The sequence below is a fragment of the Nycticebus coucang genome, chromosome 1 (genome assembly GCF_027406575.1).
Source record: "Nycticebus coucang isolate mNycCou1 chromosome 1, mNycCou1.pri, whole genome shotgun sequence".
Classification (NCBI taxonomy): Eukaryota; Metazoa; Chordata; class Mammalia; order Primates; family Lorisidae; genus Nycticebus; species Nycticebus coucang.
In genome coordinates this window covers 165,550,096-165,564,810 of record NC_069780.1, presented here as the reverse complement: position 1 = coordinate 165,564,810, position 14,715 = coordinate 165,550,096, and the positions used below count along the sequence as shown (strand labels likewise).

At 37.8% G+C, this 14,715-nt stretch overlaps 1 protein-coding gene across 1 annotated transcript in view; it reads right to left on the bottom strand.

The window, feature by feature from the left end:
* The window catches only part of NUP155 (nucleoporin 155), an 89,131-nt gene that overhangs the window by 13,097 nt on the left and 61,319 nt on the right, over nt 1-14,715 (bottom strand). The window contains exons 22-25 of the mRNA XM_053592027.1: nt 11,766-11,896; nt 8,191-8,382; nt 6,947-7,085; nt 5,633-5,768 (exon numbers count right to left, since the gene is read on the bottom strand). Coding sequence (XP_053448002.1) covers nt 5,633-5,768; nt 6,947-7,085; nt 8,191-8,382; nt 11,766-11,896 — 598 coding nt within the window. The remainder of the gene's footprint in view (nt 1-5,632; nt 5,769-6,946; nt 7,086-8,190; nt 8,383-11,765; nt 11,897-14,715) is intronic.

The window sequence follows — 14,715 nt, the reverse complement described above, 5'->3', positions numbered from 1 at the left end:
CGGTTCCCACTCTGCTGCTCTGCCCACTCCTGCTACTTTCCTCTTGTGTGTTTCTGCAGGTCTGAGGATGTCTTCTGTGTCTCTAAAGGGTCACCTCAATCCTATATCCTAGAGTTAAAAAGAGAAAGGAAAGAGAAGAAAAATAAAGAAATCACACCTGAGGAGGAACCAGAAAAAGACCTCTGGCAACATGAAAAACTGCAGCAGATCACCCCCCAACCACCACCACCAGAGGATCACAATGGAGCTACTACAGAAAATTCCAGCAATAAAGAAATTGTTGAAATGACAGAAATGAAATTCAGGATATGGATGGCAAATAAAATGAATGGAATTGCAAATAAATGTTGAAAACCAACAAAAAGAAGTCAAAACAATGTCTCAAGAAATTAACAAAATTAAAGACAAAGTCACCAAGGATCTGGAAAAAAATAAGGAAAGATGTAATAAAGATTAAAAAATTGTTGGTTTGGTGCTCATAACTCAGTGGGTAGGGTGCCAGAAGGTAGGTTTGAACTGGCCCGGGCCTGCTAAACAACGACAACTACAACCACAACAACAAAAAAAAATAGTTGGGTGCTGTGGTAGGTGCCTGTAGTCCCAACTACTTGGGAAGCTGAGGCAAAAGAATTGCTTAAGCCCAAGAGTTTGAGCTGTGATGCCACAGTAGTCTACTGAGGGTGACATTGTTAAGACTGTCTCAAAACAAAACAAAACAAAAGAAAAAAAACAAAACAAAACAGGTTAAGGAAGCAGGACTCCTTGAGGCAGTCACGGAGTTCCAAAACACAACAGACAATTTCAGCAACAGATTAAATCAGGGAGAAGAATCTCACAGCTTGAAGACAAGGCTCTTGAGCTTAACAGTCAATTAAAGAGGGAGAAAAGAAGAAAGCATAAGTAGAGCCTTAGAGAGATGTAGGACTATGGAAATCATACAAACATACAAATTATAGGTACCCCTGAAGAAGAGAATCTCAAAAGCATGGAAACTCTCATTGAAGATATTACGATTAAAAATTTCCCAAGCATCACCAGAAACTCAGACATACAGTTACTAGATGGATATTAAACTCCAAGATGACTCAGTTCAAATAGAGGTCCTCTTAGACACATTGCAATTAACCTGGCCAAAGTCAAAATGAAAGAGAAAATTCTAAAAGCAGCCAGATGTAAGCACCATCTGACCTATAAAGGTAAACCTATCAGGTTAACAGCTGATTTCTCAGTGGAAACTTTAAAAGCCAGAAGGAAGTGGACTCCTACTTCAATTTTCTTTAACAGAACTGCAAATCCAGTATTCTGTACCCTGTAAAACCCAGTTCCATTTTTAATGGAAAAATCAAATCTTTTCCTGAAAGACAAACGCTGTGAAATTTGTCACTACTAGACCCGCCCCCTGCAGGAAGTACTCAGACCTGTACTAAAGACAGACTAACATATGGCCCAAGAGTGATAAAAATATAGCAAAAGAGCCCCACACAACAGGATGAACAGAAATCTACCCTACTTATCAATTCTCTCAATAAATGTGAACGGCTTCTGAACTCCTCACTGAAAAGACTAGACTGATTGGATTTAAAAAATTACATGCTTAATAGCTACTGTTTTCAGGAAACACAACTAACCCTAAGGATAAATCAAGACCTAAGGTGAAGGGCTGGAAAATAATATTTCATGCAAATTAAATGAAAGAAAGTGAGAGCTGCAATTCTCACCACAGATAATGCTAACTTTAATGCAACAAAAGTAAAAAAAGACAAAGGCAGGTGTTATGTACAGATCACGGGAACAACTCAACAAGAAGACATATCAATTGTAAATATTTATGCACCCAATTTAGGCACTCCCAGATTTATAAAACAAATTTTACTTTATCTAAACAAAATGATAAATACCACCACCATAATAGCCAGGGACTTTAACAACCCCATCATAGAACTGGAAAGATCCTCCAAGCAGAAATTAAATAAAGAAACTTTAGATTTAAACATCACCCTAAAACAAAATGGGCTTAACAGATATCTCCAGAACATTTCACCCCAATACTGCTAAATATACGTTCTTCTCATAAGCTCATGGGTCATTCTCCAAGATTGATCATATCCTAGGTCACAAAACAAGCCTCAATAAAAAAAAAAAAAATAAATAGGAATTATACTATGCATCTTTACACACCACAATGGAATAAAAATACAAATCAATTCCAACAGGAACACCCATCCCCCATAAAATCATAAAATTCATAGTATCTGATAGGATGGGGGAGGAGATAAAAACAAAAATCATTAGATTCCTTTAAAAAAATGACAATAAGACCACAAGCTATCCAAAACCTGTAGGATACTACAAAAGCAGTCCCAAGAGGGAAATTCATCATTGCTTTAAATGACCACATGCAGAAATCAGAAAGAGCACAAATTAACAATCTAATGAATCATCTTAAGGAACAAGAGAAAAAAGAGCAATCCAATCCCAAACCCAGAAAAGAAATGAAATCAGAGCAGAACTAAGTGAAATAAGAATAAAAGAACCATTCTGAAGTTTTTTTCCCTATATTTTTTAGTAGAGACAGGGTCTCACTCTTGCTTAGGTGGTCCCTAACTCTCAAACTCAAGCAATCTTCCCTCCTTTGCCTCCCAGAATGCTAGGATTATGGATGTGAGCCAGCCCACTCAGAAGATTAAAAAAGCAGAAAGTTAGTTTTTTGAAAAGATAAATAAAATTTATAAGCTTTTGGCCAAATTAACCAGAAGTGGCAAAGATCTCTAATAAGCTCAATCAGAAATGAAAAAGGGGAAATAATATGAAATATCATCACTGAATACTATAAAAATCTCTATGCCCAATAATTTGAAAATGTGAAGGAAATGGACAAATTCCTAGAATCACACTATCTCCCTAGACTCAGGCAGGAAGAAATAGAATTTTGGGTTTTTTTTTTTTTTTTTGAGACAAGAGTCTTACTTTGTCACCCTTGCTCAGTAGTGCCGTGGCATCACAGCTCATAGCAACCTCAATATTGGGTTCAAGTGATCCTCTTGTTTTAGCCTCCCAAGTAGCTGGGACTACAGGTTCCTGTCACAATGCCTTCAAAAGACCAATATCAAGTACTGAAATTGAAACAAAAAAAAAAAAGCTTCCAGAAAAACAAAGTCCCAGATCAGAGGTTTCACACCAGAATTCTCCTAAATCTTCAAAGAAAGAGCTTGTACCTATATTGAAGAATCTATTTCAAAACGCTGAGAAGGAAACAGCCTTCCCCTATTCCTTCCATGAAGCAACTATCACCCGGTTACCAAAGACAGGAAAGGATACAACAAAACAAGGAAACTACTGACCAATATTATTAATGGATATTGGTACAAAAATACTCCATAAAATCTTAGGAAACAGAATTCAGTTACACATCAACACAAAAAAAATAATTCATCACGATTAGGTGGGCTTCATCCTAGGGGTGCAAGGCTGGTTCAATATACGCAAATCTATAAATGTAATTCACCACATAAACAGAAGGTTAAAAAAAAAAAAAAAAGACCACACAATCCTCTCAACAGATACAGAAAAAGCATTTGATAAAATTCAGCACCATTGCTTGTCAAGATCTCTTAAGAAAATTGGCAAAGAGGGGACATTCCTTAAACTGAAAATATTCTTGCTTAGGACTGGAACCAGACAAGGATGTCCATTACTATTCAACATGGAATAGCAGTGATAGAAGTCCAAGCCAATGTAAACAGGCAAGAGAAGGATATCAAGGGTATCCAAAATAGGGATAGGGATGTCAAACTATTTCTCTTTGCTAACTCAGGAGGCAAGAGATTTGCTAAAGAAATCAGCAATGTCTCAGGATATAAAACCAATGTCCACAAATCAGTAGCTTTCATATATGCTCACAAGAGTCAGGCTGAGGCTTGGTACCTGTAGCTCAGTGGTTAGGGTGTCAGCCACATGCACCAAGGCTGGTGGGTTCCAACCTGGCCAGAACCTGCTGAACAATGACTACAACAAAAACAACAAAACAGCTGAGCGTTGTGGCGGGCGCCTAGTCCCAGCTACTTGGGAGGCTGAGGCAAAAGAATTGCTTAAGCCCAAGAGTTTAAAGTAGCTGTGAGCTGTGATGCCATGGTACTCTACCCAGGTTGACATAGTGAGACTCTGTCTCAAAAAACAAACAAACAAAAAAAAGGGCGAAGCCTGTGGCTCAGTGGGTAGGGAGCTGGCCCCATATACCCAGGGTGGCGGGTTCAAACCTGGCCACGGCCAGACTGCAACAAAAAAATAGTTGGGCCTTGTGGCAGGCACCTGTAGTCCTAGCTACTTGGGAGGCTGAGGCAATAGAATCGCCTAGGCCCAGGAGTTGGAGGTTGATGTGAGCTGTGTGACACCACGGCACTCTACCGAGGGCAATAAAGTGAGACTCTGTCTCTACAAAAAAAAAGAGAGAAAAAAAGTCAAGCTGAGAATCAAATCAAAGACACAATACCCTTCACAGTAGCATCAAAGAAAATGAAGTATCTTGGAATATATTTAACAAAAGATATGAAAAGATACGAAGGATCTCTATAGAGACAGAACTACAAGTTACTTAGAAAAGAAAATGAAGATACTGGGTGGTGCCTGTGGCTCAAGTGGGTTCAAACCCGGCCCTGGCCAAAAAACAAACAAACAAAAACGCAAAAAAAGAAAGAAATTGAAGATACTGACAAATGGAAGAACATATCGTACTCATGGCTTAGAAGAATCAATACTGTTAAAATGTCTATACTACCCAAAGTGCTCCACAGATTCAATGCAATCTCTATTAAAATACCAATATCATAATTGGCAGATTTTTTTTTTTTTTTGGAGACAGGGTCTCACTATGTCATCCTCTGTAGAGTGCTATGGTGTCACAGCTCACAGCAACCTCAAACTCTTGAGCTCAAGCAACTGTCTTGCCTCAGCCTCCCAAGTAGCTGGGACTATAGGCACCAGCCACAACGCCTGGCTACTTTTTTTGCAGTTGTCATTGTTTAGCTGGCCCAAGCTGCATTCAAACCTTGGGTGCATGTGGCTGATACCTTAACCACTGTGCTTTGGGCGCTGAACCTTCACAGATTTTTTTTTTTCCTTTTTGAGACAGAGTCTTATTTGTTACTCTGGGTAGAGTGATGGCATCATAGCTCACAGCAACCTCAAACTCTTGGGCTTAAGTGATCCTCTTGCCTCAGCCTCCTAAGTAGCTGGGCCTACAGGTGCCTGCCATAATACCCAGCTATTTTTTTTAGAAATGGTATCTCACTATTGCTTCTGGTTTTGAGCTGTGGGCGCAATCTGTCCACTTTGGCCTCACAACGCGGACTTCAACTTTACACAAGCAAACTATGGAATCTAATCATATGTGCCCCCATATTAACCCGAATTTGTTAAAAAATAATGATTTTCATCAAACTAAAATTTTATCTCTAGGTTAACAGTTATAGTCCTGATTCAGGCCTTTGATAAACCAAGTCATTTTAAGTGAAAGCATAATTCAATGATATAAATGTTATATTTGAAATAATTATTTTCTTAATAATATTAGTCAAAAATTTACACCAAGAAAAGTATCCATAAAGCTAACATCTGCTAAGGTAATAGAATCTACCTTTCCTGGAAGGCCTGAAGTCCAACCATGTCTTCTTCTGGTTCTCCATGTTTATAGAAATGAAGTCCAAGACCCTGAGGATCTTTTTTCTCTGCAGCAGTAAGAGAAAGTTCCACCACACCTTCATAAAAACGCACTGATGGGACAGAAAAAGGATAAAGACGTAAGGGTTGTTACTAAGTAAGAGATACCTTCCCTTAGCTGGCATATGAAAATTATAATCAAACATAAATCACCCTTCTGACAATATCATAAAACATTTCTAATGCATCTTCCAAAGGAAAAGTTCTGAGCATGCCATAAAGGCAGCTATTAAATACATTTCTTCATTGGAAACAATTTCCATATTTAAAATAACAAAAAGGGCTCAGTGCCTGTGGCTCAAGTGGCTAAGGCGCCAGCCACATACACCTGAGCTGGCAGGTTCGAATCCAGCCCGGGCCCGCTAAACAGCAATGACGGCTGCAACCAAAAAATAGCCAGGCGTTGTGGTGGGCGCCTGTAGTCCCAGCTACTTGGGAGATAGAGGCAGCAGAATTGCTTGAGCCCAGGAGTTAGAGGTTGCTGTGAGCTGTGATGCCATAGCACTCTACCCAGGGCTTAAGGCTCCATCTCAAAAAAAAAATAAAATAAAAAATAACAAAAAGAAGGGTTTTCATTCCTTACTAAGGGAAAAAATATCTTGAAATTCAAAATAATACCCGTGCTAATATTAATATCCTTTACCTTATGTTACATTTGATTTAGGTTCAAATCCAGCCCAGGCCCGCCAAACAACAATGACGGCTGCAACCAAAAAATAGCTGGGCATTGTGGCAGGGGCCTGTAGTCCCAGCTACTTGGGAGGTGGAGGCAGGAGAATCGCTTGAGCCCAGGAGTTTGAGGTTGCTGTGAGCTGTGATACCACAGCACTCTACCCAGGGCAACAGCTTGAGGCTCTGTCTCAAAAAAAAAAAAAAAAAAAAAAAAAGGTATATATTTGGGCTGGTCCGAGTGCAGTGGTATTTACAACTAATTGATCACAACCAGTTACAGATTTCTTTGTTCCTTCTCCACTCCCACTGCTTCACTTGACCAAAAAAAAAGATATAAAGATAGAAAAAGAGCACTCGAGCACTACAGCTTCTGCAGAGGTCAGTGTAGTGACTAAATTACTGAAACACAATGATGCTACTATGTCATATCATTTGGGTACTTAGGTTGGAGGAAGATTTGCCTCTGGGAAGTGATTTTTCACCATTACATTGCTTTATTTATACAAAGTCATTTGTCCTCTGAGTTAAACAAAGATATGAAGAACATTTTATTTGTCACCTTGTCTATATTGAGCACAAACATTGGAAAGGTCTACTTGATTGCTGATTTTTTGATATTCCTTCAAGGATTCCCTTAACATTCGTTCCTTTTCTGTCTTATTTTGAACTTGTCGGGAACGCTGGAGAAGCTCATTTGCCTAGAAGAGGAGATGATAAGAACTTAAAAAGATAGAAAATCAAGTAGACAGATGATGCTATCAATGTTAAGTTTCAGTCAATGTCTAAATTTATATATTATGTGTATATATATAGTTTATTACCATTAGAAATAAAAACAACTCTACAAACTTACTTCTTCTTAATTTTAGGCAGAAAAGTTTTGACCAAAAAATCCTAGCTATCCTTAATTCCTCTCACAAATATGTTAAGCAAGACAGCTTTTGTCTGGTAATTCTCTTGCCTAGTCAATACATTATTGGTCAGCAGGCAGTCCATGCAACAGTGATTTATTTATTTTTTTCCACCTGTAGGGAAGGATCAATAAAGATTGCCCCATTAACTTTAATTCATCACAGATTTAGTTAAAGTTTTAGTAATTGTCTTTAACTTCTAATGAGAGAAATCCAATCCTCTAATGGCTATATTTCTTTCATTTTTAAATTTAGTCATTTTTCTTATTTCTAACCATGGCCTTTTAAAATATGGCCTAGAAACATTATCAGTGATTGTTTGTGAAAAACTTAAAAGAGTATACATAGATTTTATGGGCTGCGACTGTGGCTCAAGGAATAGGGCGCCAGGCCCATACACCAGAAGAGGCAGGTTCAAACCCAGCCCTGGTCAAAAACTGCAAAAAAAAAAAAAAAAAAAAGAGTATACATAGATTTTAAGAAACTATTTCTTAGACAGATAAAGATTCTGGGGCCAGGAGAGCTTAAGAAAGCTACGTGACTGCGGTCACATATTATGTGAAATAGGATACCTCCTTTCATCATACCATGATACCTCCTGTGGCTCAGTCGGTAGGGCACCGGCCCCTTATACCGAGGGTGGCGGGTTCAAACCCGGCCCCGGCCAAACTGCAACCAAAAAATAGCTGGGCGTTGTGGCAGGTGCCTGTAGTCCCAGCTACTCGGGAGGCTGAGGCAGGAGAATCGCTTAAGCCCAGGAGTTGGAGGTTGCTGTGAGCTGTGTGAGGCCACGGCACTATACCGAGAGCGATAAAGTGAGACTCTGTCTCTACAAAAAAAAAAAAAAAAAAAAAAAAAAAGAATCACTGAAATAGGTAACAAAGTATCATACCTTAGAACAAATAGCATCATCAGTGCTATACAGAAGTGGGCAGATGTCCTGTAAATGTAAACTAATGCCATCAACAGCAGCATTATCTCTGATGTAGCAGTTGATAAGAGAAGCAATTAATGCTCCTGTGAGCTCTTTATCCCTGATTACAATATCTTTAAAGGTGGTAATCTTCAACTGCTCCTGAAATTCCTAGAAGTATGTGAGAAAACACTTTCTATCAGAATTACAGCAATCTCATATTTCAACACAGAATGAAATTTCTTTAACAATAAAACAATCTAAACATCAACAGACTCTATAAAAGAGAAAATATAGTAAACTGCAGAAACAGATTTTTGCAAACTTGCATAAAATTACAGAGTTGAAAAAGAGCCCACAGTAGGTCTAATCCAAAATTCTCACTTTACAAAGTAATATAAAGAGAAAAGTAAAGTTCGGATAGAGCCAAAACTATCAAGCCAGGTCTCTTGACTTTAGTTATAAGTAGGATAAAACAATCACTTGGCTACATTGACAGATCTTGGGCTTACATTTTATTTTTCCAAAATAATGTTTGAATTTATTATTCAGGGCCTTCTAACATTGGAGTTTGATCTGCATTTTCAATAAATCTGTTTGTTAAAATGAAGTTGGAAAGTAGTAAGGTCATTTATACTACAGTAAAATAATCTGTTTAATGATTAGACTATTTCTTCTATTTTTTTTGTTTTGAGATAGAGTTTTACTTTTGTCACCCTCTGTACAGTGCTCTGGCATCACAGCTCACAGTAACCTCCAACTCTTGAGCTCAAGTGATTATCTTGCCTCAGCCTTCCAAGTAGATGGGACTACAGGTACCCACACCACACCACCTTTTTTTTTTTTTTACAGATGGGGTCTTGCTCTGGCTCATGCTGGTCCTAAACTCCTGATTTTAAGCAATCCACCCACCTTGGCATCCCAGAGTGCTAGGATTACAGGCGTAGGCCACTGTGTCCAGCCTATTTCACTTTTTAAAATTTCACAAATACCCAAAACATGTTCAAATTTTTGAACAAATATTTAATTTGCTTTCCTTGAGTACAAAATTCCTCATGCAAGTAAGGAAATTTTGAAGATGGATCACAAAAAATACCTGGGCTAAAAACCTATGTACATTGTTTATCAACAAACAAAGCTCAAAATCATTATTCTACATATCAAAAAGAAAAGTTTTCATAATTAAACAAACTAGCTTGAATTTCTAAAAGGGAGGAAATAACTTACATGTTTAAAGGAAAACTATTGACAAAAAAAAAAAACAAAAAAAGTCACAACTACTCATTGGACGCTACAGTAAGAACTAAGCAACTGCCTTCTTAACTCTGAATAATTGTACTTGGGTGTCAAAATTGGTCTGGTGTAGTGACTCACACTTGTAATCCCAGATCTTTGGGAGGGAAAGGCAGGAGGATTACTTGAAGCTAGGAATTTGAGATCAGCATCAGCAACGTTGCTGGATGTCATTCTTTAAAAAAAAAAAAAAAAAAGCATATGCCTGTAGTCTTACCTACTCTGAAGGCTAAGGCAGGAGGAGCACCTGAACCCAGGAGTTTGTGGTTCGAGTAAGATATGACCATGCCACTATACTCCAGTCTGATCAAAGTATGATGGACAATTTTATATAAGCAGAATTGGACTCCATTGAGCAATCTTAGTATTATTAAAAATTAGAATAACCAAACCTTTTGTGTTTATAGTCTGATGAGCAAACCACTACCTATGAAGCACTGTATTTTTCCTCAAATAAACAGACTGGAACCTAATCAACCTTACATAAACCTAACTTCTGTTTAACAGAAAATGCAGGAGATAGAGGCACAAGTTTACAAGAGAGGTAAAAAATCACCTCAGAATCCTGTCACCACTCTACAAGACCAATGATCTGACTTCTATAAGGTAATAGCAAGGGGGGGAAAAAAAAGAGGACTCCTCTAGATTGAAGAAACATAAGAGAAACATCAAATTCAATGATTCAATCAACTTTTTAGATCCTGATTTGAATGAATATGTTAAAAGATATTTTTAAGACAGAGAAATTTCATTATTTTAGATACTACCAATAATTAATATTAATATTGGCAAGTGTGATTATGACACTGTTATTTTTGAAGGAAATGTCCATCTTTCTTTTTAGAAATACAGAATATTCCTCAATATAGCATAAAATATGTAGAAGGAAAATGACATGATACCCAGAATCTATTTCTAAATAATTCAGTAGGCTGGGTGCAGTGGCTCACGCCTGTAATCCCAGCACTCTAGGAGGCCGAAGGCATGTGGACTGCCTGAGCTCACAGGTTTGAGATATGCCTGAGCCAGAGCAAGACCCTGTCTCGAAAAACAGCTGGGCTTTGGGACGGGCACCTATAGTCTCAGCTACTTCGGAGGCTGAGGCAAGAAAATCGTTTGAGCCCGAGAGTTTGAGGTTGCTATGAGCTATGATGCCACCACACACTACTAAGGGTGTCAAAGTGAAACTCTGTCTCAAAAATAAATAAATACATAAGTAAAGAAAAAGAGGGAAAAAGGCTAACATGCAAAGAGGAAAAAAGGCTAATATGCAAAGCTGGCAAAGTATCCTGAAAATGCTCAGTGAGTCAAGGGTACGTGGGAGACGATTTTAGTTTTTGTTCTACTTTCATTTTGTTTAGAAATGATCACGATTAAATAAAAGGTAGAAATACCTTTTCCCCAAATGTCTTATCTAACATTTTGATGACTGTCCATTATCCTTATCCTTAAAAAGGATTCAAATGAGAACAGCAAAAGAAATATGAGCCATTTGCTTTGCACAATGATAAACATCTTTCTTTAAAGTCATAGTGTTTAATTTAGGTTGTTGAGCTCCTTGAAATTATGCAAATACTGTTTGTTAAGTATCTATATACACTTCTTTGATAGTGGTAAAAGAGAGCTTTTATCAGAATTTCAGAGGGATCTGTAGCTCAAAGAATGGTCACAATCCACTATGACCATATTTTTGGTAAAGATTTTATTCACTTACCAATATAAAGTTCTCATATACTGCAAATACCTGTGGCTTTGACAAAATGGTTTCCACAAGTTACTACTGTGGTTTTGTGTAATCTTCCTATAACATACCAACTTTATCATAACCTAAATGCTTCCCCAAATTATCGCCTCTCAAAACCACATGTAAGATTAAAACTGAGGCAAAAGAAAACAAACAGTACAATCTTTTTTGGGGGGAGACAGAGTCTCACTTTATTGCCCTCAGTAGAGTGCTGTGATGTCACAGCTCACAGAACCTCAATTCTTAGGCTCAAGTGATTCTCTTGCCTCAGTCTCCCAAGGGGAGGAGAGCCTATAGTCTCAGCTACTTGGGAGGCTGAGACAAGAAAATCGCTTGCCTCAGCCTGTCACAACGCCCAGCTATTTTTAGAGATGAGGTCTCTTTCTGGCTTAGGTTGGTCTCAAACTTGTGAGCTTAGGCAATCCACCTGCCTTGGCCTCCCAAGTGCTGGGATTATAGGCGTGAGCCATGACTCCCAGCCAACAGTACAATCTTAAAGAAAAAAAGAAAAGCTTACCTTCTGAAGTTCTCCTACAATGACAGTGAATTGATGTTCACAAAGAAGTTTCCATAAAGCCAGAGCCTGGTATGACTTTCGAACCAACTGCTGAATTGCCTGTAGTGAAACCTTTTCACTCAGCTGAGCCTCTAATAACAAAACACAACTAATGAAGTTTTATTAAATGATATGATATGTTTTATTTATTTATTTATTTTTGCAGTTTTTGGCCGGGGCTGGGTTTGAACCCTCTACCTCCGGCATATGGGGCCAGGACCCTACTCCTTTGAGTCACAGGCGCTGCCCAGATATTTTGTTTTATTTCAAATAAAAACTATAGTTAAGGCTGAAATCCCTATTGTTCTTTCTTTTCCTTGCCCCCATCATAGGCAACCATGATCATCAGTTGTTGTATTCATATATATATATATGCATGCACTTCTGTGTACATGTGTGTATATATAAATAATAAATATATTGCAGTTTTTAATAATTACACCATTGCTTTTTTGCCTAGTTACATGTTCACAGGTTAACCACACTGATGAATACAAAGCTAGTAAATTTATTTTCATTGCTGAGTTGTAGTAGGTATACCACAACTTTCCCCATTTTCAACCTGAAGAATATTTATTTTATTTTTTTTTGTTGTTGCAGTTTGGCCAGGGCTGGGTTTGAACCTGCCACCCTCGGCATATGGGGCCGGCGCCCTACTCACTGAGCCACAGGCACTGCCCCAACCTGAAGAATATTTAGATTATTCCCAGCATTTTAACAATAAATGAATAATGTGATAAATGTGTTTAAAGAAGGTGCTCAAGCCTATAATCCTAAAACTTTGGAAGGCTGAGCAGCTGGATTGCTTGAGCTCAGGAGTTCCAGACCAGCCTCAGCAAGAGTGAGAGACCCCTCTCTACTAAAAATAGAAAAACTAGCTGAGTGTTGTGGTTAAGTGCATGCAGTCTCAGCTACTTGGAAGGCTGAAGCAAGAGGCTCTCTTGAGCCTAAGAATTTAAGGTTGCGGTGAGCTATGCCATCATGGCAGTCTAACAGAATGACAGAGCAAGATGCTGTCTCCAAAAAAAAAAGGTCTTCTAAGAAAAAGTCAAATTTCTCTAGGACTGAGTTTCTCAAACTCTGGGTTAAAACAGATTGTCAGGTCATAAAATCAACTCACTCAGTTATGACAGCTGTATCTCTATCCCCTAAATAGGGAACTGCATAGAATAAAAAAAAAAAAAAAAAGGAAAGAAGTATTAGAGCGTAACACAGGCAGAATTATATTAGGAAATTTTGTTTCAGATATGTGTACATATAGGTTTTTTTCTTTTTTTTTAAGATGGAGTCTCACTCTGTTGCCCTGGGTAGAGTTCCACTGTGTCATAGCTCACAGTAACCTCTAACTCCTAGGCTCAGGCAATCCTCTTACCTCAGCCTCCCAAGTGCTAGAACTACAGGTGCCCATCACAACACACAGCTAATTTTTCTATTTTTAGTAGAGACAGAATCTCACTCTTGTTGAAGACAGTCTCGAACTCTTGAGCTCAAGCATTCCACCTGTCTCAGCCTCCAGCTAGGATTACAGGTATGAGTCACTACACCCAGCTATATATAGGTTTTTAAACATGAGTCATAATGTAAAATGTATTTTCTACTGTGGGGAAAAAGTCTGATAAAATTTTTTCTAAGATATATACCTAGAAGTGAAATTACTGGCTTTAAAGTGTCTGTGCATTTTCAGCTTTGACTGGACATAATCAAATTGCTCTCCAAAGTGGTTTTTTCAGTATAAACTGCTAACAATTTGAATGCTCCCATCTATACAAATCCTCATCCATACTCAGTAATGTCAAGGTTAAAGCCTTACTTAAGTTATCAGCAACTCTAAAAAAATAATTTATAAAATGGTAAATAGAAAACTAGGATCAGCAGAACAGACGAATGCAGCGTGGGGCAACAGTAACAGTTGAGTCTCAATTAAGAAAGTTCTATCAGCCAGAATAATTGGGTCTAACAATAAAAGACAAAAGAACTTAGAAAAAGCTAAATAACAGGGAAAATCTATGTAAGAATTTATTATTTCAATTCATGACTGGAATAATGGATAATTACAAGAACTTCTCAGTTCCTTTGCTTTTTCTTTACTTGCTACTATTTATACTAGACAAAAAGCACAACTAAATAATTAACTCATATTTAGCTCTATAAAAAGGTATTTTGCTATTTATTGGGGGAAATGCAAATCAAAATCACAATGAGATGCTACTTTACATCCCACAGGATGGCTATTATATAACCTCAGTAAGTAACAATGTTGGCAAACGTGAAGAAGTGGAACTTTTGTGTGCCACTAGTAAGAAAATAAAATAGTGCAGCACCCATAAAAACAGTGTGGCAATTCCTCAAAAAACTAATAACAGAATTACTATTCCAGCAATTCCACGTTTGGGCATACCCAAAATTCAAAACCAGGGGCTTGAATTTGTATTTGTACACCAATGTTCATAGCAGCATTATTCACAATAGCCAAAAAGTGGAAGCAACTCAGTGTCTGTCAGCAAATGGATAAACGATGTATAGTACACACATATTGTAGAATATTATTCAGTGTTAAAAGGGAAGGAAATTCTAACACATAATATGACACAGATAAACCCTGAAGAGAACATACTAAGTGAAACAAGCCAGTTACAAAATGGAAAATATGGTTTAGTTCTATCATACGGGGTACCCAAAGTAGTCAAATTCACAGAGATAGGAAGCAGAATGGTGTTCACTAGAAAGTTATAGTAGGGGGAAAATGGGGATTTCTTTTTGAATGGGTAGAGAGTTTCACTTTGGGAAGATGAAAAAAATTCCAGTGATGGATGTTGGTGAGTTACTTTATGGTACACATACTCCACTACAATAAAAAATACCATACAGAAAAAGGTGGCTGGGCATGGTGGCTCATGTCTATCATCCTAGT